The 25,700-nt window shown below is 46.1% G+C and overlaps 1 protein-coding gene across 1 annotated transcript in view; it reads left to right on the plus strand.

Moving 5' to 3' along the window:
- The window catches only part of nalcn (sodium leak channel, non-selective), a 240,857-nt gene that overhangs the window by 136,634 nt on the left and 78,523 nt on the right, over positions 1 to 25,700 (plus strand). The window contains exons 15-23 of the mRNA XM_069890481.1: positions 1,452 to 1,588; positions 3,161 to 3,299; positions 5,750 to 5,823; positions 10,854 to 10,955; positions 12,921 to 12,990; positions 13,813 to 13,904; positions 13,987 to 14,109; positions 14,419 to 14,475; positions 15,658 to 15,778. Coding sequence (XP_069746582.1) covers positions 1,452 to 1,588; positions 3,161 to 3,299; positions 5,750 to 5,823; positions 10,854 to 10,955; positions 12,921 to 12,990; positions 13,813 to 13,904; positions 13,987 to 14,109; positions 14,419 to 14,475; positions 15,658 to 15,778 — 915 coding nt within the window. The remainder of the gene's footprint in view (positions 1 to 1,451; positions 1,589 to 3,160; positions 3,300 to 5,749; positions 5,824 to 10,853; positions 10,956 to 12,920; positions 12,991 to 13,812; positions 13,905 to 13,986; positions 14,110 to 14,418; positions 14,476 to 15,657; positions 15,779 to 25,700) is intronic.

Raw genomic sequence — 25,700 nt, forward strand, 5'->3', positions numbered from 1 at the left:
TAGTTCGTGCAACAAGGGAAGATTCAAGAGCCTGATAGCTGTTGGAGCCTGGAGGTGCTGAAGGTAGCAGAAAGAAGAGGTTGTGACCAGGGTCATGTGGGTCTTTTATGATGTTGGCTACCTTCTTGAGGCAGTGCCTCACATAGATGACTTCAATGGATGGGAGGACTGAGCCAGTGATGAACCTGGGTATGTCTGCTACCTTCTGCAGCCTTCAGTCAAATTGGCAAACCAGGGTATGATGCATCCAGTCAGTATACTTTATACAGTGCATCTGTAGAAATTTGACATAGAATTCAAAGACATGCTAAATCTCTTCAGACTCCTTCTTCACTATTGTCTCAATACACTGGCTTCAGGATAGGTCTTCTGAAATATGGACTCCCAGGAATATGATGGTACTAATCCTTTTCACCTCCATCCCATCAACACAGATAAGTGTGTGGTCCCTTCCTAAAATCCACAATAACTTTGTTTTTCTTGGTGAGGTTGAGAGCAAGATTGTTGTTCTGGCACCAACCAACCAGGTTCTTGATCCCCACCCTGTAATCTGACTCATCCTTTCCAGTTCTTAGGCCAACAAGAGTCCCTGGACGAGGTTTTCATTGAGCAGACTGAAAATTGTGGTAGAGGAGAAGGTGTTCCACTGATGGCAGAGCCTTCTGGTTCCTGGGCCGTGGGTTCTGAAGTCTTATCTTGGACCCACGACACCTCCTCATTAGTCAGGAAGGTGCACCAGCACCTACATTTCTGAGGGAGGTTGAGGAAAGCAAGACCTCTGGCTTCTATCTTGACAACATTTTGCAGGAGCACAATTGAGAGTGTCCTGTGTTGCTACTTCTCTGTGTGGGATGGTAGCTGCAAAGCATACGACCATAAGTCAATACAGAGGATCATCAAAATGGCTGAGATCACTGGAGACTCCCTTTCCTCTATTGATGACATTCACAGAGTGTGTTCTTAAATAGGACACAAAGAATTACTGAGGACTCCTACCATCCATCACACAGGACTTCGTACCACCACCTTCAGGAAGAAGGTACAACAGCATCAAAATCAGGACTGCCAGGCTGGGAAAGCTTCTTTCTGCGGGCTGTGAGATTGATCCTGTAACCATGGTCTCTCATAAATGAAACGAGGAACTTGTTCCAAAATATTTATACATATTTTATATTTTTATTTTGCGTAAGATGATTAAGTTTAGTGTAATATATGTATGTGTGCACTGTGGATCAGAGAAAGGCTGTTTCGCCTGGCTGTAAATGTGCAGTCAGATGATAAACAAATTTGAATCCCACCCCACTCCCCACCCCGCACCTCCGAACTCCTCTGCATCTTCCCAGAGCTCCTGTCGCTGGTTCTTCCTGAAGCCCATGTTACCCCCCCCATCAGATTTCTCATCACGAATACTTTGGAAACTGTTGCAGAGCAGCGTGTTCTTTTGATTTCAGATCAAACAGAGTGAAGCCAATGCCGACACCAAAGAGAAGCTCCCTCTTCGGCTCCGCATCTTTGAGAAGTTCCCAAACCGGCCGCAGATGGTGAAAATATCCAAACTGCCTTCGGACTTCTCCGTCCCTAGAATCAGGTGGGTGTCGATCAGCCAGTGTGCATGAGGTGCAGCTTCCAGAAAACAAGCAAGGGGTAATTACAACATTTGGCTACAACCAAGAAATTTACTGGTTGGAGTTAACCAAGGTTCCTGACAAAGAGACCATTGGTTACCCTTTACTTCCTGTGGATGCTGTGAGGCACTGTATGCTGATTGGGTCCGCTTCTATCTGGAGCCACACTGATGAACCAAAGTATGGAGATGTTTATTGACTTGTATTGACAGGGAAGGATTCTCTTCAGCCCATTGGGGTCTACGCAAGCTCCCAGCTGTTCAATTCACCAAACAGCTATGCTCTGAGTGTGGGTCTAAATTTCAGCTTCCTGTAGCCCACCATTTCAACTTCCCCATCCATACCTATAGTATTACATTTCTCCTCGGCCTTGTCCATTGTCAAGAGGAGCAACATATTCCCCCTGACAGGCTTTAAACCTAACAGCATGAACATAATTTTTTTTCCAATTTAAGGTAATCCCGTATCCCAATCTGATCGCACAGCTTTCATCACTACTTTACCTACTCCTGTACTTTTTTCTTTCTCACTTTTCTTCACCCTTCCCAGTGGTCTCTCCACCTCTCAACCCTTCTGTCCTATCACCTCCAACCCAAGCCCCTCCCCCAGCTTCCTTCCCCCTTTATGTACGTAATTTCACCTCTTCTATCTTTGTCTTAATAACAGGTCCCAACTCGAAACGTCGACTGACAATTTCTCCCCATGGATGCTGTCTAACCTTTAATTCTTTGTTTGATCAAGATTCCAACATCTACATCTTTTGTGTTTCTCCGATGCTGCTTCTATTTTGTTTCAAGATTCCAGGCTTGAGTGTTTGCAGCACATGAAATAGTCCATTCAGCCCTGCAGCTTAAGCTGATGATGCTACGTAAGGTGGGCAATCTATATTCCAGTAAAACATGAGTAATTTTTTCTTGTTTGGGTAGAATTCCCTAATTTCTCTAAAGTTCTTGTTCTCCTGAACTTCACTTTTCGTCTGCAAAATGCCAAAAACCAATTGTCTTAATTGTCTGAAGGAACTCAGCGGGTCAGGTAGCATACGTGGTATGCAATGGGGAGTCGATGTTGCGGACAAAAAATCCTTCATTGGAATAATTTTTCCACTATTTTTTCAATACACAAACATGCTGAAGAAACTCAAAAGGTCATGCAGCATTCATGGGAAGTACAGGGTAATCAACATTTCGAGCCTGGGCCCTTCATCAGGGGGTGTAATTAAAAACTTTCTTGTTTACGTCCAGTATCCCGTCATATATTGATCCATTCTCCAACATCTGAGACAACTTAGAAGAGAGAACATTACAGCACAGTACAGGCCCTCTGGCCCACATTCTTGAGCTGACTTGTGTCAACCTACTCCACATCAATCTCACCTTCCCTCCATCACAGCCCAGAACCCTCAATTTTTCATTCATCCATTTGCATTCTAAGAGTCTTTTAAATGTCTTGTTTAACCTTGTCTTCATGCACACAGTTCTGTTTTAAATTGTAGAGCAACCACCTGGCCTTGTGTTTTACCGATGTTTAATGCTTAGGGAAAGCTTTATGAAGCAGTTTATTGATCGCCAGCAACAAGACACCAGTTGCCTGCTCCGCCGATTACCATCAGGGTCATCATCATGTGACCATTCCAAGCGGTCTTACATTGAGGACAACAAGTACAATGACCAAAAGGTAAAACAGTTATGAACAATTCCCCTCATGAAAGACAAGGTTAATTTCCGCAAAGCAGTTGTCCAGAAATTGCAGGCAGGTGCTTATTGCCAAGAATTTGACCTTTGTTTTCAGACATTATTAGAGTGATTGATTTTTATAGAAAATCGATACCCTGAGAAATGTAATAAGTTTGATGAAGTAGAAGAAGCACTCCCCTTTAAACACAGCTGAGAACATCACATTACAGCCAATGAAATGTTCCAGTACAGGAAGACCACAGTTAGTGCACAGTGAGGTTCCACAGGAAGCAGAGAAATAAGAGACCAAATAATCTGCTTCTACAATGTTGCCGGAGGGATAAATATTAGGCAGCACATCAGCTCTTGAGTTCGGTTTTTCTGCAAAGCAGGGCCACGGCAAGCTTGCTGGTCTCATAAGCAGGTGGGCAGCTAAGTTTAATGGCTCACCTCAGCAGAGCAGTATTACAGAGTGGGCGTAGCCACTGGCTCTCAGTTCCAGAGGCCCAGGTTTCGACCTTGGGCACTATCTTTGAGGAGTTGGCACATTCTTCCTGAGACCGCACAGGTTTCCTCCTAGGGTGCTCTGGATTTCTCCCACATCCCAAAGACATGCAAGTTGGTGGGTTAGTTAGCTGCTGTAAATTACCCCCAGTGTGTAGGTAAAGGGTAGATACTGGTCTTGTATGTGGGAGGAAACCGGTCACAGGGAAGTCAGTGGGGGATGGAGTTGATGGGGCTGCTCTTGAGACCTGGCATAGATGCAAGAAACTAAATATCAGCTGGACCTTTCTGCTCTGATCTCCTACGACCCATCTCCTGCAGACCCCTCCTTCGAAGGAATGGGTCTCCACCACTCATCCACATCCCACCCAAGCCCCTCAACAGAGGGAACAGGTCTTCCTGACCCATCCCCATAGAGAATGTGTCTTCCTGACCCATCCCCATAGAGAATGTGTCTTCCTGACCCATCCCCATAGAGAATGTGTCTTCCTGACCCATCCCCATAGAGAATGTGTCTTCCTGACCCAACCCATAGAGAATGAGTCTCCCTGACCAATCCCCAGGGAGAAAGGGTCTCGCTCACCCATCCCTATAGAGAATGGGTCTCGCTCACCCATCCCCATGGAGAATGGGTCTCGCTCACCCATCCAATAGAGAATGGTTCCTACTTACCCATCTCCCTGACCCATCAACACAGAGAACAAGACACCCTGAGCCATCCCCATGGAGAACGGGTCTCGCTCACCCATCCCCACGGAGAACGGATCTCGCCCACCCATCCCCACAGAGAACGGGTCTTGCTCACCCATCCCCGTAGAGAATGGGTCTCACTCACTCATCCCCTTAGAGAATGGGTATCGCTCACCCATCCCCATAGAGAATGGGTCTCGCTCACCCATCCCCATAGAGAATGGGTCTCGTTCACCCATCCCCGTAGAGAATGGGTCTCACTCACCCATCCCCGTAGAGAATGGGTCTCACTCACTCATCCCCGTAGAGAATGGTTCTTGCTCACCCATCCCCATAGAGAATGGGTCTCGCTCACCCATCCCCACAGAGAATGGGTCTCGTTCACCCATCCCCGTAGAGAATGGGTCTCACTCACCCATCCCTGTAGAGAATGGGTCTCACTCACTCATCCCCGTAGAGAATGGTTCTTGCTCACCCATCCCCATAGAGAATGGGTGTCGCTCATCCATCCCCATAGAGAATGGGTTCTATTACCCATCTCACCGACCCATCACCACAGAGAGTGAGTCTCCCTGATCCATCCGAACAGAGAATGGATCTCGCTCACCCATCCCTATAGAGAATGGGTCTCACTCACTCATCCCCGTAGAGAATGGGTCTCGCTCACCCATCCCTGTAGAGAATGGGTCTCGCTCATCCATCCCCGTAGAGAATGGGTCTCGCTCACCCATCCCTGTAGAGAATGGTCTCGCTCATCCATCCCCATAGAGAATGGGTCCTACTTACCCATCTCCCTGACCCATCACCACAGAGAATAGTCTCCCCTACTCATCTCCATAGAGTTCGGGTATCCCCCACCCATTCGCACACAAAGAGAACAGCCCAGCCTCGCTCATCTCTCCTGCTATCCCCAACTGTCGTCCCTTGCCCCAGTAACCCTTCACCTGGACTCAGGCCCCAAAGGTTCTGCTACTGCTGGTACAATGATAGAATTCATCTGAATCCCAGGACTGGAAGCCCCCCAAGCTGTGGGAGGGTCAGAGGTGTGTACAGAGGAGGGAAACAGGATGGTGTGGTCTGAAAAGCAGGCTGTGGATTCTGATTGACAATTAAACCAGAGCAGAAGAACTGACCTGCCGCAGCAACAGAGCTGGTGGGTCTCTGTGCAAAATCCCACCTCTCAGATCATTCCCCTCCCTTTCCCAATTTCTGGGAATCCCGATTTAACTTCCCTCTCGTGTTTCTGATCAATTTCAGTTGCGAAGATCTGTTTCCAGCATCCAAGCTCGAAACCTTCTCGAAAAGGAAAATGCCGTCAACAAAATCTTCCGGTAAGGTTCACTGGGTACAAGACTGCTTTGTGATTTCTGTCTATGAGTTTGCAGGGGATGCATATACCTATTATCCCTCTTTTTTTATTCAAATCTTAACATTGGTGTAGAAATCGTAACAGTCAGAGGCATCAGGAGTTGCAGTGACTTTCTGTGGGCTGCAGAACCCTTGTTAAATATTCCTTTAAAATACTCACCTTCCCAGTTGCTTTTTTCATGACTGACCAGCTGCTGAACACAGTTAACAACCTGATCTCCTGCTTAATGGCTTGAGTAACGAACAGGCCGGCTGGAAGGCAGAGGCCTTAAAGGTACAGGCCACCACCAAGGTCAACATCGGAAACGTGGATTGAGGGCTGGGATCCAAACAAAACCGAAGCCCAGATCTCCGTGATGTCCCCTACCAACAATATTACTAGTCCAGTCACTAGAGAACAAAATTGATGACCTGAGGGCAAGGCTACTTTATCAGAGACAGGTAAGATGAATCTCAGTTGTTTGCTGCACCAAGACCTGGCTTCAGAGAACATACTGGGCACTGCTATCCGACCAGATGGTTTAACCTTACATAGATTGGATCCTGGAAAAGGGAGTGCCTTTTCGTTAATGTTGGGTGGTGCATGGACATTGGAATTATGTCGACCTCCTGTTCTACTGCTTTAGAGAAAATCTCAATTAAATGCAAATCCTTCTATCTTCCCTGAGCGTTCTCATTAGTGATTTACACTGGAGTTTATATCCCCCCCATGCCGATTATAAGCAGACGTTTGCGGAATTACATGATGTGGTCAGTAACCAAGAGATGACCCATGCGGACAAACTCCAAATTTTAGTTGGTCTCTGTCAAGAAAACCCTGCTCAACTACCACCAGCATGTAACTGCTGTACCAAAGGTACACGCAATCACTGCTCCACCAAGATAAGCAAAGCCTACCGTTCTTTCCTGAAACTGCATTTTGGCAAGTCTGATCACCTGGCTGTGCTCCTTCTGCCTTCATATGAACTGCCTAAAAAGAGTTACTTTGGAGATCATGACAGCTAGAATGTGGTCACAGGAGGCTGAAGAACAGTTATAGGACTTCCTCAAGTCAGTGGATTGGGCCGTGTTCAAGGACTCAGCTGAGAATCTGAACGATTACACCAAGACTGTCACAGACTTTATCAAAACAGCTGTGGATTAGTGTTCCCCCACAAAATCATCCAGGATTTTCCCAACCCAGAAGCCCCGCATGAACAATGAAATCTGGTACCTGCTGAGAGCCAGATCCCGAGCACTTAAGATCTAGATCAATACAAAAGGAGCAGATATGACTTTCAAAGAGCTATCTCCTGGGCAAAGTGGAGATTCCAGATGAAAATGGGAACAAGGGACACCCGACAACTGTGGCAGGGCCTAAATGACATAACCTGCTGCAAAACTAAATCTGGTGAAGCAAAGCGTTGCTCCCAAAGGAACTCAAACCCTTTTACGCCCAATTTAACGGCAGTAATAGTGAAGAACCACTCCTCCACACCTCCTCATCCCCTGATGATCCCATCCTGTCTGTATCTGAAGATGACATACAGGCTGCCTTCAAGAGAGTGACTCTGAGGAAAGCAAATGGCCTGGACTGACTGATTTACCATTGTATTCATGGATATCTTCAATATCTCACTCCAGGAGGGCATGATACCCATTTGTTTTAAACAAGTGTCAATCACGCCAGTGCCCAAGAAAAATGTTTTATCCTTGGGTGTGAGGGCGATCTGGCTGCAACATCTGTCACTCCATTAATTGCTAGGGATGATTTGGCTGATCCCTCACAGCTCCATGTGCATCCCTCTCGAAGCTCAGCGCTTGGTCGCAGAGGATGGCCCCCTAGAAGAGGACTGCTCCACCTGTCTAGGGTATGCAACACAGCTACTCCTTTGATAATCTAAACCTTAAAGAGCGTAGTAACCTTCCTTAATAAGTATTGACCAGTAACACATTAACAGTGATGGTGTTTTGAAAGGCTGGTGTTGAAGCATATTAGCTCCTCTCTGAGTGGTGACCTGGATAAGTTCCAGTTTGCCTATCATAGTAACAAGTCAGCAGTGGATGTCATCTAGCTGACTCTACATGAAGCCCTGGAACACCTGGACAGTAAAGATTCATACATCAGGATGCTCTTTATCGACTACATTTTGGCATTTAACACCATCATCCCCTCAAAACTGATCAGCAAACCCCAAGACCTGGGAGTTAACACCCCACTGTGTAATTGGATCATGGATTTCCTCACATCCAGACCACAATCACCTCCTCCCACAATCTCCATCAGTACCAAAGTGTGTTCTTAGCCCCCTGCTTTACTCACTTTACATCTATGTTTGTGTAGCTTGGTACAAAAATATCATCTAGCAATTTGCCAACGATGGTAGTAGGTTATATAAAGGAAGGGGATGAATCAGTATACAGGATGGAGATTGAAACCTTGGCTGAATGGTGCACCATCAATAACCTTGCATTCAATGTCACCAAAACTAAGGAGCTGATTGATTGTTGACTTCAGGAAAGGAAAGCCAGAGGTATGCAATCCAGTGATCATTGGGGGATCAGAAGTGGAGAGGGTGAACAAATTTAAGTTCTTGGGAGTCCTGGACCCAATGCACTAATGGCATCGTGAAGAGGGGACGTCAGTACCTCAGAAGTTTGTGAAGGTTTGGTATGACACCAGAAACACAGGTAAATTTCTACAAATGTGTATATCACAGTCTGGTATAGGAACACCAATACCACTGAGCATAAAACCCTCCAGAAGATAGTGGATGCAGCTCAGGACATCACAAGCAAGATGCCCCCTACTATCGAGAACATCTACAGGGAACGCTGCCATCAGAGAGCAGCAGCAATCATCAAGGATCCACACCACCCAGCACACGCTCTGTTCTCGCTGCTGCCATCATGGAGGAGGTATAGGCGCACCATAAGACTCCCACCACCAGGTTCAGGAACAGCTGATACCCCTCCACCATCAGACTCCTCAGCAAATTCAATCATGTAATCATTTAAGGATTCTTACTTATGCACTGTATTTTTTAAAATTCTCTCTGTATTGCACAGTTTGTTTACATTTGTTATCTGTTTACAATTCTTTACTTGTTTACATGTATATGCTGTATTGAGGTTTATTTCTACCAACATGTGGTAATTCTGCCTTGCCCTCAGAAAAAGAATCTCAGGGTTGTATGTGATGTCATGTGTGTACTCTAAAAATAAATCTGAAATACATCCTCTTTCTTAATATCAACATATACAAGCTCCTCAGGCCACTTCATGTCATCCTCACAATTGTCAAAGTCCTTTTCTCTGATGAATACTAAAGTGAAGTATTCATTAAGACTTCTGCTACCTCCTTCAACACGTTTCCACTAACATCCCTATCTTCCTGCGATTCATCCTCTTGTTCTTCAAATAGAATGCCTTGGCGTTTTCCTTAATCCCGCTCGCCAAGGTCTTTTCATGACTGCTTGTAGCTCTCCTAAGACATTTCTAGAGCTCTTTCCTGGCAATCTTGTAATTCTCCAGAGCTCATTGGTTCCTATCTTAAACATTTGGTAAACTTTTCTTCTTAATTAGATTTTCTACATCCCTTGTAAACATGGTACTTTCACCTTACCATATTTTCCCTGCCTCAAAGGAATATACTTGTGTAGAGTGCCATGCATATGTTCCCTGAACAAATATCTCTATTTCCAATTGATGTTCCCAAGCTCCTGTCTAACAGGAGAATTTTCCCCTACCCTAATTAAATGTATTTTCCCAAATTGCCTATTTCTGTCCTTCTCCAGTGCAATGGTAAAGGAGAGAAAATTGTGATCACTTTTTTCCTAAATGTGACACGTGACCTGATTCATTTTCCAATACAAGGTCAAGCATAACCTCTCCTCCAGTTGGCTGATCATCATATTGTGTCAGAAAACCTTCCTGAACATATATAACAAATTTAACTCCATCTAAACCCTTCACTCTAAAATGGTGCCAATCAATATCTGGAACATTAAAATCACCCATGGCTACCACCATATTATTTTTCCACATTTCAAGAATCTGTCTCCCGATCTGCTCCTCGATTCCTTTGTTACTATTGGGAGTCTGACTTCCACCCACACAGACTCAGTAGACAATCCCTCCACTGCTTACCCCTTCTTTTGCCTCCCTCCCTGTGCTTTATGAAGTAGCTAAAGCCTGGCATGTTCAGCAGCCATATCTGCTCCTGAGACAGCCTGTAATGGCCACCATGTCAAATTTCCACAAATTGACTGAGTTTAGTTGCTCTATTCCTAATACTCCTTGCATTAAAGTACACACAAAGAGACACCACTAGTCTTGCCCAGTGCTCCTGCCAATAAGCGATAGAGAAGCAAGAGAGTCCTTTCAGAGATATTGGGTGTCCATGGATTTGCATCCTGCTCCCACAAGCTCTGCAACCACACAGCCTCCCGAGCTCTCGGTTCCTGACCTCCGATACAATCAGGAAACTATCAGTGCCTGAGGCCTTGAGGAGCCATTCTTGCCTTAGCATTGCCTTTGCTCTGTCCAAACTGATCTCTCTCTCTCTGTGACTCTGTACTCTGTTAACATTGCAGTACTAGATATGGGTACCGCTGCAATCGTGTCTGCCTGTCCTGCATCGGACTTGTCAGCCACAAACGAGCCTGCAGCTGACGTGGACTTTTTACCCCCTCCATAAATCTTCGTCCGCGAAGCCAAGCCAAAGAAGAAGAGATATGGGTAGATTGGCTAGACTCTTGCAAATCAACTTTCTCACTGCATTTGGGTAGATGTGACAGTAGACCAACTTAGAAGAACCTGCTGTACACTTTGCAGGTGTAATTTTCATTGATGTTAACATCAGGTCTCTCGCTGGTGATGAATTGTTAATGTGATTTTAAAACACTTGATAGCTTATGTTGAACAATTTTTACAGCTGGTACAAAGTTCAGTTTAAACTGAGAATTGTGAATGTTTTTGAAGAACTGAACCAAAAAATAATTGTACCATGCAGGGTGTGTACCCGCCAGCGTCTGTTGGGAGGATCCTTCGAGGGACAGCCTGCAAAAGAACGCTCTATTTTAAGTGTGCAGCACCATATACGGCAGGAACGCAGGTAATACAACATTGCAAAGCCCCAGTGAAATGTCGGCCTGATTTTAGTTGCCTGGCAGAGAATGCAAATCCAAAAATGATTGTTGTGTTTATTAATGAAGATGGTAATGTTGCTTGCTTTACTGGTTAGTACAGCAAGTTTTATCGTCCTTAGAATTGCAAATGAACTTGAGTCTGAAATTTGGGAGAAAACGAGGAGAGAGAAAGGAAATATGCTCCACAGGGATGGGATTTCCAGAGAATTAGACAGACACACAAGGGACAAATGGTGATGGGAGAAAGATGAAGAGGGTGGAGCATGATTGCTGGCATGGAACAGAGGGGAAAAATGGCCTATGCAATCAGTTTATTTCTCCATAAGTTGCACATAAATATGAGAAATGTTGGGGTTAAACACACAACATTGTTAGAGAAACTCAGTAGATCCCGCAACGTCCATAAGAGGCGGAATATATAACCAATGATTTGGGCCTGCACCCTTCATCAAGAAAAAATCAAAAAGAAAAAGGTGGGGGGAGTGGAGAAGAAGGAAGAAGGGGCACAGGGAGGGGCTCAGACCAACAGCCCAGAGAACTTGGACAGGAGAGAAAAGCAGAGAAATGATCAAGAGAGAGGGGGTGGCTCTGTGAATGCAGAGCTGGAAAGGAGACAGAGAGAGATAGAGAGATAAGGAGTGGGAGCTGGAAGAAAGAGACATGGATGAGGGGGTCTAACAGAAACCAGAGAAGATGATATTAATGCCGTCTGGTTGGAAAGTGCTCAGACAGAATATGAACTGATGTTCCTCCAATTTCCCAGTAAACTCAGCCTGGCAGTGTATGAGACCATGGACAGACATGTCAGCATGGGAATGGAGTGGGGAATTGAAATGGGTAGCCACTAGATGATCCCTCCTATTGAAGCAGACAGAGCAAAAGCGCTCAATGAAGTGACCTCCCAATCTGCATCCAGACTCTCCGATGTAGAGGAGACTCCAACAGGAGCACCAATTTCTCTGTCCACTGTAATAGCGTGGATTTCCCAGTGTTAACCCATTTCAATTCCCAGCACCATTCCCATGCCAACATATCTGTCCACAGTCGCCTTCACTACCATACTGAGACCACCCACATATTGGAAGAACCACCCTCATATTCCATCTGGGCTCACTCCAACCAGATGTCATTGTCAACTTCGCAGGTTTCCATTAACCCCCACGCCCTCCCCCCCATCTCTTCCCTTCCCCTATCCCTGTCTCCTTTTCTCTAGCTCGTGCTCTCTTTCTTTTTCCCTTTCCCTTTCTTTGTGTCTCCCTTTTCTCCACCTCTGTATTCACAGAGCCACCCTCTTCCCTTAATCAGTTCTCAGCTTTTCTCTCCTGCCCTCCTGTCCATGTCCACCTGTGGTCTCTTGGGAGTTGGCCTGTACTCCTTCCCACCCCCCTCCCCCACCCCTTCTTCCCTTGTTTCTTCCACCTAACTTTTTTATTCAGGTGCCTGTCTATTTTATGCTCATAGCTTGATGAAGAGTACGGGCCTGAAACGTTGGTTATATATCTCTGCCCTCTATAAATGCAGTGAGAACTGCAAGTTTCTCCAGCAGTATTGTGTATTTACTACAATCATGGCATCTGCAGATTCTTTCAGTTTATGCTCTGTGCCTTGTTCAACTTTGAGGAATGTATGACTGAGCAGAGGAATGGGAATGGCTACTGGTGACAACACAGATACTGCACAACTACTCCCAAGTGTAATGTTTCACACATTTTGTTCGTCCTTGGCAAGTTTTTATTTCCTGTTTGCCTTCTGCAAAATAGTTTTTGTTCTTCTTGCTTCTATTGCATGAGATCCCACAATGTCAAGAATGCACAGTTACATTTAAATAAAGTGATCAGTGTTCATTTCTGTGACTTGAAGCCCTGGCCTTGCATGGATGGGGAAGGTCTATGAACCCAGTACTTTGGGCATTATTCCTCTTTTTTTTCTAGGTCCCTCCGCCATGGATCAAGCAGTCAGAGAATCAGCCGAGGCAAATCGCTGGAAACACTGTCACAAGATGTGGGTGAACATTAACTCACTCAGACCACAGAGTGCAAAGAGAGTGCTAGTCCCCAATTATTGGCAATGTGTTTCTGTGGCCCTGCGGGTGTGGTTTAAGCTCAAGGTTGGAATGAAATGCTGGGTGTAGCAGCAGCAGAGCTCAAGTGCCCCATGTTAGAGTCGGCTGTTTTCGTTGGTCCCATGCTTCCCACCCTGTCCTCTCCACATTGCTTCTGTTCTAACTTTCCTCAGTCTCAGCTTGAAACATTGACCATTTCTTTTTTTCCCACTGATGCTGCTTGAGCTGCTGAGTTCCTTCCGCAGATTGTGGTTGGCTTCAGATTCCAGCATCTGCAGTCTTCATTCTGCTGCCACCAGCTTGTATTATATCAAGTCTGAAAGTCCAACCACAAAAGGGGTATCTCCCCCAACCTGCTGCTCTCTTTAGAACAATAGACACCATGGTTCAAACTGTGAATGAAATTGTTTCTGGTAGCTTGACAGCATTTTTGTTCCAGAGTGTTAATTGATAAGTTTTTCACACCTTTACCCTCTGAAATGTGTGGTCAACATCTTTATCTCTCACTCTTTCTCCCTCCCTTACTGTATCTCTCCCTCTCTTCCCTCCCATCCCCTTTTCTCTCACACTCCCTCCCTCTCCTCACTCCTCCCCTCTCCCTCTCTCACTCTACCTCCCTCAACCTGCCTCTCTCTCCCCCTCTCTCCATCTCCCTCCCTTCCCCACTCCCCCTGCTTCCCTCTCCCTTTTTCTCTCTTCCCCTCCCTCTTCCTCTCTCCCTCACTCCCTCCCTCTCTCATGCTCTCTCCTTTGTCACATAGCACTCCAGTACAGTTCGATACCGGAACGCACAGCGGGAAGACAGTGAAATAAAGATGATACAAGAGAAAAAGCAGCAAGCAGAAATGAAACGGTAACTTTGCAATTTCCCTCTGACATTTCTAAGCCTGGTTGAATTCTGCTGACCGAGAAAATGTTTTGCTTTACCTGTTCAGCAAGGTCCAAGAAGAAGAATTGCGTGAAAATCACCCTTATTTTGACAAGCCTCTCTTCATAGTAGGGCGGGAACACCGGTTTAGAACCTTCTGTCGTGTGGTGGTCCGAGCTCGGTTCAATGCGTAAGTCTCCCTCTGCCTTCCTTACCCACCCTCACTCTTTCTGCTTCAACCTTCTTTACCCATCCATACTAATTCCACTTCTGCCACCACCCATTGACCCCTCCTACATCCACCCTCCTGTCCTATGGCCCCCCCATCCCCACACTCTCCCCTCCCTTCTCTTTCTTTCTGTTTCATGTTTTATCTCTCTCCCATGTCTCACATCTTCTCTCTTGTGGTACTTCACCCTCTTGGCCAATGACTGACTGGGATTCAGCGTTGCTGCGGCCTGTTCATACAGAGCATCACAAACACAATTTTGTCTTTTAGATCAAAGACTGATCCAATTACAGGAGCTGTAAAGAACACCAAATACCACCAGCTATAGTAAGTCTGCTCTCTGTCCATTCATCCATTGCTTTAAGCATTGAAGCATCTTAATTATATCCATTAAGAAGAGTGTCCTTTGCATCTAATAACCACCTAACCCATAGTAATGGCTGATCTCTGACCTGAATTAACACGAATTCCATAAGGTTGAATTTTTTTCAGTGATTTTTCTGCATTTAAAATAATAAGTGTCATGTGTGTGGGTATATGCACATCTCTTGCTCTACCTTCCACAGCACTGGGATGCTCAAGTTCCAATTATAGTATAGCAGTAAGTGTAGCCATTCAGCCCATGATGGACCTTTCAGAACACTCTGTTCCAGCTATTCACATCAATCTTGATACTGACATTCCTTTTATGTATATTAAAGCTCAATACATTCATGAAATCGTCTATTAGGTTCTAGTGATAGAGCTGGGTTGCAGAAAATAGTCAAAAGCTCCAGTTTCTAACCTGTCTTCAGGGATGTACAAACATTAGAAATAGCAGCAGGAGTTGGGGATCTGCCCATAGAGCCTGCTCCATTCATTAAGATTGTAGCTGATCTGGCTGTGGACTCAGCTCCATCTATCCACCCGTAACCATTAATTTCCATACTATTCAACAATATTTATATACTAACTACATTTAATGAGGCAGCTTCTACTGCTTCCTTGGGCAAAGAATTCCACAGATTCAATACTCCTTTGGAGAAGCAATTCTTCCTCCTCTGCATCCTTAAATCTACTCCCTGGAACCTTGAGGTTATGTCCTCCAGTGGAAACAACCTCCCTGTTATCTATCCTTTTCACCATTTTATATGCCTATAAGATCCCTTCTCATTGTTCTAAACTCCCAGTATTGTCCCAGGTGACTTAACTTCTCCCCTTAGGCTAAACCCCTCAGCTTTGGATTAATTCTGGTTAACCTCTTCAGCCCTTCCAAGCCAGTATATCTGCCCTCAAGTGTCCATATTCACGTGATCTCACAGCACTGAAGATGTGGTGCCAGCCCCCCCATTAGATCCAGTGCTCACAAGCATCTCGTTTTCAGCCCTCTCCCTAATTTCCTTCGGAAAATTCCTGCTGTGTCTGCTGTTTCAGGCCACACCTTGCAGTTCTTTTGTTAAATGAAATTTTCCATGTTTGTTTGACTACCTTTGTGTGTGTGTGTAACTGTTTCCTTGTGCTGTCTGCTAGTGATCTACTGGGACTGGTCACCTACCTGGACTGGGTGATGATTGCAGTAACCATCTGCTCCTGCATATCCATGATGTTTGAAACACCATTCACAACAGTCATGCACACTCCGATCTTGCAGGTAAAATCTCATCAGTAATGCTCTTCAATTAATAAATATTGGCTACTCACCCTTGTTTATAATTAAATCATACACTGAATAATGAAAGCATCAACTTCAAATTAATTCTATTATTAGTATTTTACATTTTAATTCAATTTTAATTTAGAAATACAGCACGGTCACAGTTCCTTTTGACCCACAAGCCCATACTACCCAAATATGCCCAGGTGACTAATTAATCCACTAACTCCCTATGTCTTTGGAACGTGGGAGGAAACCTGAGCACCCAGAGGAAACCCACACAGTTCACAGGGAGAACGTACAAACTCCTTACAGACGGAGGCAAATTAAAGCCCGGGTCATTGCGCTGTAATAAGGTTTAGCAGCTCGGTATTCAGGATGAAATAGTAAATTGGATTAGACTTTGGCTTTGTAGAAGCCAGAGAGTGATTGTAGATGATTGCCTCTCAGACTGGAGGCCTATGACAAGTGGTGACCTCAGGGATCAGTACAAGGTCCATTGTTGCTTGTCATCTATACCAACAATTGCTTTAACCTCTACACTAAATGTGTCGTCCCAGCTCATTATGACAACGAGTTTATTGTCGTACACATTGTACAATGCTTCAAAATTCTTATTTTCCTAGCTGAACAAGTACTTGTAAAGAAAAACTATGAGTTAACTAATTGAGTTAAATTAGAAGAGACTATAAATACATTAGATAGATAGATATACAGGTGCAATGTTTATTTATCACACCAATAGTTAAGTCTGTTCGACTTTCATTTTTAGATTTCAGATTTTTTAACAAATCCATCGACCATGGCTCACGGGTATCACTTCTCAGTTCTGACAAAGGATCTCCAACCTGTTGTTGTTTATACGCCTGCTACTTGATCTGGTTTCAGATTTCTAGCACCTGCTGTTTGGTTTTTTTTTAATTATTTCTTCTTTGCGAGTATAAGACACACTCCAGAGAGTTGAGCGCAGGCCCAGGCTGCTGTATGGCCAGGGAAGCCATTTTTCAGATGTGGTGTTGAACCAAGTTCCCACCCATCCAGCCAAGTGGATATAATAGATCCTGCAGTGGGGGAGGGTGGGGTGGGGGGGGTCGGTAGTGCAGTAGCTCATTTACTTGCAGCCAGAACTATAACGGCATGAGTTCAAATCTCACCACAGTGGCTGGGGAATATAAATTCAAATAATTAAATACATTTAAAATTAAAAATATGCAAAAATAAAACATTGAGATGATGAAATGTCTGAATTGTAAAAACTCACCCAGTACATTAATGCCCCGTCAAAAGAGGAAATCTCCTGAGAAATACAAAAACACTTCAGATGCTGATGGAGGGACTCAGCAGGTCAGGCAGCATCCATGGGGAGAAATGATCAGTCAAGGATTCAGGTTGGGACCGCTTATCAAGGATTGTATGAGAATGAGAGGTATCAACTGTCTCAAGGGTTGGAAGTAGCAGGGGAAGAGATTGGATAATTACAACAGGTGGGGTAAGTTGGAGAGACCACTGGGGAGGGGGAATGGGTCCAAGAGGAAAGTAAGAATCCAAATATGTTAAAAGGTTAGGGAAACATTGGAATCAGAGGTGGGTAAGGATTATCTATAATAAAAATTGATGCTCTACCAACTCTTGATATAGTTGATACCATTAAGTTAAAGACTATCCAGGAGGAATTTGATATGTTGTCCCCCAAGTTTATGTCTGCCCTCACCCTTGCAATGGCCAAGACAACTCAGTACAGGGGTGGTGAAGAGAATTGAAAGGATTGGCTGGAGACACAGGAGATGGCAGATGCTGGAATTTGAAGTCAAAAACCATCTGCTGGAGAAACTCAGCAGGTCGAAAAGCATCAGTGGGAGAAAAATGGTTGAAATGACACCTCACAACATGGACCATTCTTTTTCTCCAACTCTACCTACTGAGTTCTTCCGGCAGATGGTGTTTATAACAGTTGGCTACAGAAAGCTCAAGTTGAGATCCACAAACAGAGTGTAGGTGTTCGACAAAGCAACCTCCGAATCTGCATTCTGTCTTACTACTGTAGACGCCAGATCGAGTATTCTGAATGTAATAGATCAGGTTGGACAATGAACAGGTTAAGGTTTGCCTCATTTGTAAGGTCTGTTTGTGGTCCTGGATGGAGGTTGGAGGGGGGATGGGAGGGAGATGTAGGGACAGGTTTCACACTTCCTAAGGGAGCAGGTCTGGGTGAGGAGGGAAGGGCCAACCAGGGAGTCTTGAAGAGTGAACAGTGGATAAGAGTGGGGAGGGGAAGATGTAGTTGGTAGTGGGATTACACTGAAGTTGCCAGAAGTGTTGAAGGATAATGTGCCGGGCCCGGAGGCTGGTAAGATAGAAAGTGATGACCAGAGGGACTCTGCCTTTGGTCTTCCTGTGGGATGGGGAAAATATAGGTGCAGATTTCGTCAATGACAGAAAGAGAGAATCCATGTTGATTAAAGAAAGAGGATGTGTTGGAGTGGAAGGCTTCGTCCTTAGAATATATACAATGGAGACAGATGAATTGTAAGAGAACAATAGTGTCCTTACAAGAGACAGGTTGGGAAGAGGTATAATCCAAGTAGGTGTGAGCATCAGTGGGCTTATGATACTTTGTCCCCTGAGATGTAGACAGGAGAGGAAATCTGGTGTCCTCACTCAAGACACTTTCAGTTGACCAAATTCCCCACTTGTAAAGCTGCATATTATGGCAATATGTGGCTGTCGGGAGGCCACTTGAATGCTCAGGAGGCACCTGTGAGATGAACTTTGTAATCCTCCTCCGAGAGGGATAATCGCTGCAGTGCAGTGGTCCCCCCAGCCATCTGAATGCTCCCCTCCCAGCTGCCCCTGCCCCCGGAGCGGGACGTCAGGGCAGGGTCAGCTGGCATGGGCTGTCAGCGCGGGGACGTTCCCACACTGATCCTACTCTCTCCCAACAACCTGATATCAGTCCCCACACTGTGAGGCGACTGGCACGGGCATTAGTGGTTAGAATGGCCGATGCGGTCTGTAGAGGATGGAACGGCCAGCTTGGGCTGCAGCGGCAGGGGTGCCGGCGTGGGTTGTGCTGCAGCCTGTTCTGGCCATTCTATCCTCTACAACCCGCACTGGCCGCCTGAACCTCTACAGCCCCTGCCAGCCATTTCATCCTCTACAGCCTGCGCTGGCTGCCCCAACCACTGCAACCTGCACCGGCCTCTCCAACCCCAAAACCCCATGCCGGCCTCTCCAACCCCAAAACCCCACACTGTCTGCCCCAACCCCAAAACCCCACGCTGTCTGCCCCAACCCCAAAACCCCATGCCATCCGCTCCAACCTCTACAGCCTGCGCCGTCCGCCCCAACCGTTGCAGCCCGCGCTGGGCCCCCCCCCCCCCCAGTGTGGTGACTGATATCAGGCTGTTGGGACAGCGGGGCAGCAGGATCAGTGTGGGGCCATCCCCGCACTGATAGCCCACGCCAGCTGTCCCAACTCTGACAGCCCGAAGGGACAGGAGCCGGAGTACACTCAGAGGTGCATCCCGTGCAGCTGTCCCTTCAGGTGGCCAGCACTGCACTTTTAGCGCAGCCACCTGAACGACAATTCAAAAGTCCACTTCCTCTACTTCAGGCACATTCTTAGTGGAAAATGCACCTGAAGAAGCCTTCAGTCTAGATGTCATCCTGACCCCCCAATGTTCTTTGTCCTTAACTGCCACCTCAGTCTTGGAGCAATAAGGGATGGGCAATAAATGCTGGCATTACCAACAAATGACTAAATACGAAACAGTTTGAAAGAAGGGTAGATCTCCCAAGTTCCCAGCCATCAGATTTCAGATTTATTGTCAGAGTACATACATTGGATAATCTACAACCCTGATATTCTTTTTCCTGCGGGCCAGGCAGAATTACCACTTAGTAGTGCAATGAAAAACTGTACACAACATGCACAAGTAAACAAATAAACAAATGTAAACAGCTGACTGTGCAATAGTCCCCACCCTGCTGACCAATAGCACACCACCCCTCCCTACTCCTCCAATCCCACCTTGCTGATCAACAGCCCCTCTTTGCCCCTTCCACCCCAATGGTACTGGCTAATACCATAGAACACTATCTTCTTTGGCTTGGCTTCGCGGACAAAGATTTATGGAGGGGGTAAAAAGTCCACGTCAGCTGACAAGTCCGATGCGGGACAGTCAGTTGCAGCAGTTGCAGGGGAAAATTGGTTGGTTGGGGTTGGGTGTTGGGTTTTTCCTCCTTTGCCTTTTGTCAGTGAGGTGGGCTCTGCGGTCTTCTTCAAAGGAGGTTGCTGCCCGCCAAACTGTGAGGCGCCAAGATGCACGGTTTGAGGCGTTATCAGCCCACTGGCTGTGGTCAATGTGGCAGGCACCAAGAGATTTCTTTAGGCAGTCCTTGTACCTTTTCTTTGGCGCACCTCTGTCACGGTGGCCAGTGGAGAGCTCGCCATATAACATGATCTTTGGAAGGCGATGGTCCTCCATTCTGGAGACGTGACCCATCCAGCGCAGCTGGATCTTCAGCAGCGTGGACTCGATGCTGTCGACCTCTGCCATCTCGAGTACTTCGACGTTAGGGGTGTAAGCGCTCCAATGGATGTTGAGGATGGAGCGGAGACAACGCTGGTGGAAGCGTTCTAGGAGCCGTAGGTGGTGCCGGTAGAGGACCCATGATTCGGAGCCGAACAGGAGTGTGGGTATGACAACGGCTCTGTATACGCTTATCTTTGTGAGGTTTTTCAGTTGGTTGTTTTTCCAGACTCTTTTGTGTAGTCTTCCAAAGGCGCTATTTGCCTTGGCGAGTCTGTTGTCTATCTCATTGTCGATCCTTGCATGTGATGAAATGGTGCAGCCGAGATAGGTAAACTGGTTGACCGTTTTGAGTTTTGTGTGCCCGATGGAGATGTGGGGGGGCTGGTAGTCATGGTGGGGAGCTGGCTGATGGAGGACCTCAGTTTTCTTCAGGCTGACTTCCAGGCCAAACATTTTGGCAGTTTCCGCAAAGCAGGACGTCAAGCGCTGAAGAGCTGGCTCTGAATGGGCAACTAAAGCGGCATCGTCTGCAAAGAGTAGTTCACGGACAAGTTTCTCTTGTGTCTTGGTGTGAGCCTGCAGGCGCCTCAGATTGAAGAGACTGCCATCCGTGCGGTACCGGATGTAAACAGCGTCTTCATTGTTGGGGTCTTTCATGGCTTGGTTCAGCATCATGCTGAAGAAGATTGAAAAGAGGGTTGGTGAGAGAACGCAGCCATGCTTCACGCCATTGTTAATGGAGAAGGGTTCAGAGAGCTCATTGCTGTATCTGACCCGACCTTGTTGGTTTTCGTGCAGTTGGATAATCATGTTGATGAACTTTGGGGGGCATCCGACGCGCTCTAGTATTTGCCAAAGCCCTTTCCTGCTCACGGTGTCGAAGGCTTTGGTGAGGTCAACAAAGGTGATGTAGAGTCCTTTGTTTTGTTCTCTGCACTTTTCTTGGAGCTGTCTGAGGGCAAAGACCATGTCAGTAGTTCCTCTGTTTGCGCGAAAGCCGCACTGTGATTTTGGGAGAACACTATAGTGCAGAAACAAACCCTTCGACTAGAAATGCACACATTACTCCAAATTGGGCCTCATCAATATCTTATGCAACTTCAACATAATATCCAAACTCCTATATTCAATACTTTGATTATAATTTTTTTAAATTTAAACATGTAGCACGATAACAGACCATTTCAGCCCCAAGTCTTGCACCCATTTACACCCAATTAACCTACAGTACACCCCCGGTACATTTCAAATGATGGTAGATAACTGGAGCCCCCGGGGAAAAGCCGACGCAGGCACGGGAGGAACGTACAAACTCCTTACAGACAGCATGGGATTCGAACCCTGGTCCCAATTATTGGTGCTGTAAAGGCATTGCACTAACTGCTATGCCAACCGTGCCACTCCTACATGCTAAAAGCTCTCTTTACTACCCTATCTACCTGCGACACCACTTTCAGGGAATTATGTATCTATTCTCAGATCCCTCTGCTTTACTACACTCCTCAGTCCCCTATCATTTACAGTGTGTGTTATGCCTTGGTTAGTCCTCCCAAAATGAAATACCTCACACTTGTCTGCATTAAAATCCATCTGCCATTTTTCAGCCCATTTTTCCAGCTGGTCCAGATCCCACTGCAAGCTTTAAAAGCCTTCCTCACTGTCCATTACACCACCAATATTGTTGTCAACTGCCAATTTGCAATTTACCTCATTATCATCCAAATTGTTGGTATAGATGTGTCTTGGATAAACTTATACCTCTCATTTTGTTCGTTTTAGATTGGTCACAGTGTTTGAGCTACCGAAAGAAAATAGACACACACACCGAGAGCAGTTCAGTTTATACAAATGTTTATTACAAATTCAAAAGCTGATTTCACACTACAATATGCAAACCTTCCCATCTATACTTATCAACACTTGGACTGGTCCCAACTGCCAAAGCAAGGCAACGACTGCACACTTGTAGTTGGTTGTCAGGACTCCGGTAGCCACTTCTCCACCTCCCCTGACCGGGACGTTGGCTGGACTCCAGAAGTTCTTCTTCTTGCTGAGAGATGTTGCCACCTCTCGGAGAGTCTCAAACTTCAGCAGCGGGACCATGACTTATATTACCCAAAAACTGCTTACCCAAGCACCTATTCCCAGCACAGCAAGAAAGATAAGCAAGCAAGCTAGCATGCTAGGCTATTAACGAATAACATAATTTTCAGCTTATCACTTTGAATACAATGGTTTATTTTGCATCAAGGCTAGGCCTCTGACAGTCTGTGACCAAAACAAGCAGGAAGATTAAATGTTCTTGGTACACAGATGTCCTTTCGTCAGATAACAGCATCTCTGGCCCCTTGGTGGAATTTAGCTTATGTCTGCTGATTCTAAAACACAAGCAGGTTCTCAGCCTTGCAGAACCCAGAGCTGCAAGTTTTAAAAAAAACAGGTTAGAATCTTCCATTACATTCCACCCCTTGGTCACAGGCTGTCAGACACGAGACTTGACAAGCATAAGAGTACAAAAAGAGCATAAAAGAGAAATTAAAACTACAATAATCACAAAAACAAGCAATAAAACGAGCAACCAATGGAGAATATTGTGGCCCAACCACCCAAATGTACCAGCTAACCATGAAAAAGGATTCCAACCAAGGCTCACATTATCCTTGTTGGCCACAATACCCAGACACTGGAACTCACGAACAGATTTTGAAACATGCTGAACAATAACATATTTATATAAGCTGCACTTGAGGCGGGTGACCGAGGACTTCCTTGATGTAATGCATCGGACCATGTCTCCCACGGGCAACTCACTCGCAGTATCCTCGTCATTACAAATCCAATTGTTGGCACCAAAGCAGCTGTTAAGCTAGATCACCAGGAGCGTAAAATGGAGGACCTGGAACAAAGAAGCCTGACACATGTCATTCACAATGCCGTAAGCATTCAGTGTTTAAACAGACTAAATTATCCTGTGCCTCAATAGCTACCCACCGAGTGTTACCCTGGGCAGGTGTCACTATTTCCCCTTTTACAGGAAGGCCACTACCTGGTGGTGCCATCCATACCTTTTGTCCAGCATTCTCTAGTTCAGGAGTGGGGGGGCAATGATTGTTTTTCCTCTGGAATAGGCTGTAGTTCAGAAGCGTGAAGAAGTCAGTGGAAAGGTGTACCTCCTTTTAAAGGGCGATGATTTAAATTGTCGACTGCTTGCTGCAGCACATGACACCACCCCTTCGGGGTTCCTAGTGTGTTAACAAACTAATTTGTTCCTTTAGTAAGCCATTCATTCGTTCAACTAACCCAGCAGCCTGCGGGTAATAAGGAATATGGTGAACCCATAAGATACTGTTGTCATTTGCCCAATCACAGATTGCCTTCCGGAGAAGTGCGAGCCATTATCAGACTGAATCTCCTCTGGAACATCATAACGAGAAATTAAATGATTTAGTCCTTGGATAGTGCTAGCTTGGTCAGCCGTCTTGGTGGGAAAAGCAAAAACCAGGCCCGAAAAGGTGTCAACCATTACTAGGATGTAACGTTTACCCATACAGTCTGGCATAGGGCCTATGTAATCAATTTGTCAAACCGCATCTGGGCGAGCACCCCGTTTTATTCGGCCACGCGGACCAGGAGGAACGACATGGGACTTCACAAGTTGACATTCTGGGCATGTACGCACGACCATGCGGACATCATCCTGATGGACGGGTAAAGCATGTGTTCGGGCCCACATAGCTGATCCCTTCTCTCCCAAATGACCATTCTGTTCATGTGCCCATCGAGCCAGGGGGACGGTATCAGCACGACTGATAGTGGCAAGCTGATCTGCAACTGCATTATGTTGTGCCATGTTAGTCGCCACATTAGTATGGGCATCAACATGATACACAGTTATCTCACGGTGGTGGGAAGCATCCCACAACAGCTGCCACAACTCTTGTATCATGTATCATCCAGTCATTCTTTTGCCAATCAGGCATCCATACCACAAGTCCATTAGCCACAGCCCAGGAATCAGTAAACAGGCGAAGAGGGTGATCATGGGGATCTAGTGGTAAAGTGACTGCCTTCAACTCAGCATACTGACTGGAGCCACCATCCCCCTCCTCTGATAAGTGAGTTCCTGACTTGGGATGGTAAGCCACTGCCTTCCACTTTTGCTTTCCTTGCACCCACCGGCTGCTACCATCAGTAAACCAGGCATCCTCTTGTTCTGCTGGAGTGAGCAAATCATATGGTTTACCCCACTGAACTGGTGAAGGGGGTAAAGGAGGGGGCAAGGCAGGTTCAACGTCCTCATGACGAGACGGAAGATCGCCCACCTGTTCGTGTATGCGGCCCACCCCTTCAGGCCCTCTGGTTGCACGACTCTGAATATACCACTTCCATTTAACAATAGAAGACTGCTGCGCCTGCCCAATCTTTAGATTAGGATCATTAGCCAGAACCCAATTCATTATTGGAAATGCAGGTCGCAATTGAACATCTGCATCACCTGTCATTCTTTCAGTCTCCAGCAGGGCCCAGTAACAGGCTAGTAACTTGTTCAAAAGCAGAATAATGAGTGGCAGCCTCGGGCATGGTACGTGACCAGAATCCCAGCGGGACTCGGCGACCCCTTGTTTCTGCCAGAGGCTCCAGCAGGCCACATCATCAGTAACGGAGACCTGTAGTTTGTAGGGGGTATCTGGGATGCGGGGAGCAATGGGCAGGCCTGAAGAATAGCCTGCTTGGCGGACTGGAACGCCCTTTCCTGATCGTCACCCATACAAAGTCTGTTTTCTTTCGGGTAACTTTATACAGAGGACGTAAAAGCAATGCTAAGTGTGGAATATGGCGTCGCCAGTATCCCAATTACCCTAGGAAACGCTGGGTCTCTTGTTTGTTAGTAGGAGTGGCCAAGTCTGCGATTTTATTGCAAACTTTATCGGGAATCACTTGTTCTCCAGCATGCCACTGAATTCCAAGGAAAGTAACTGTCTGGGACGGGCCCTGTACCTTGGCGGGGTTAATGGCCCACCCTCTTTGCATCAGGGTATCTTGGACACTCTCCAAACCTTCCTGTACCATCTCTTCTGTGGCCCCTTGGATCATCACATCATCAATATAATGGTGAATCGAGAGGGAAGGCGATACTGGCACCGTCTCCAGGTCACGGGCAATTAGGCTGTGGCAAATAGTGGGAGAATGTACATAGCCCTCAGGGAGGCGGGTGAACGTATACTGGCCCCCCTTCCAGGTAAAGGCGAACTGATCCTGTGAGTCCTCAGCTATAAGAGTACTGAAGAAGGTGTTAGTGAGATCAATAACAGCATACCATGTTCCTGAGTTCCCAGTAGCAATGTTTTCAATAAGGGTAACAATGTCCGGAACTGCTGAAGCAA

The sequence above is a fragment of the Narcine bancroftii genome, chromosome 7 (assembly GCF_036971445.1).
Source record: "Narcine bancroftii isolate sNarBan1 chromosome 7, sNarBan1.hap1, whole genome shotgun sequence".
NCBI lineage: Eukaryota > Metazoa > Chordata > Chondrichthyes > Torpediniformes > Narcinidae > Narcine > Narcine bancroftii.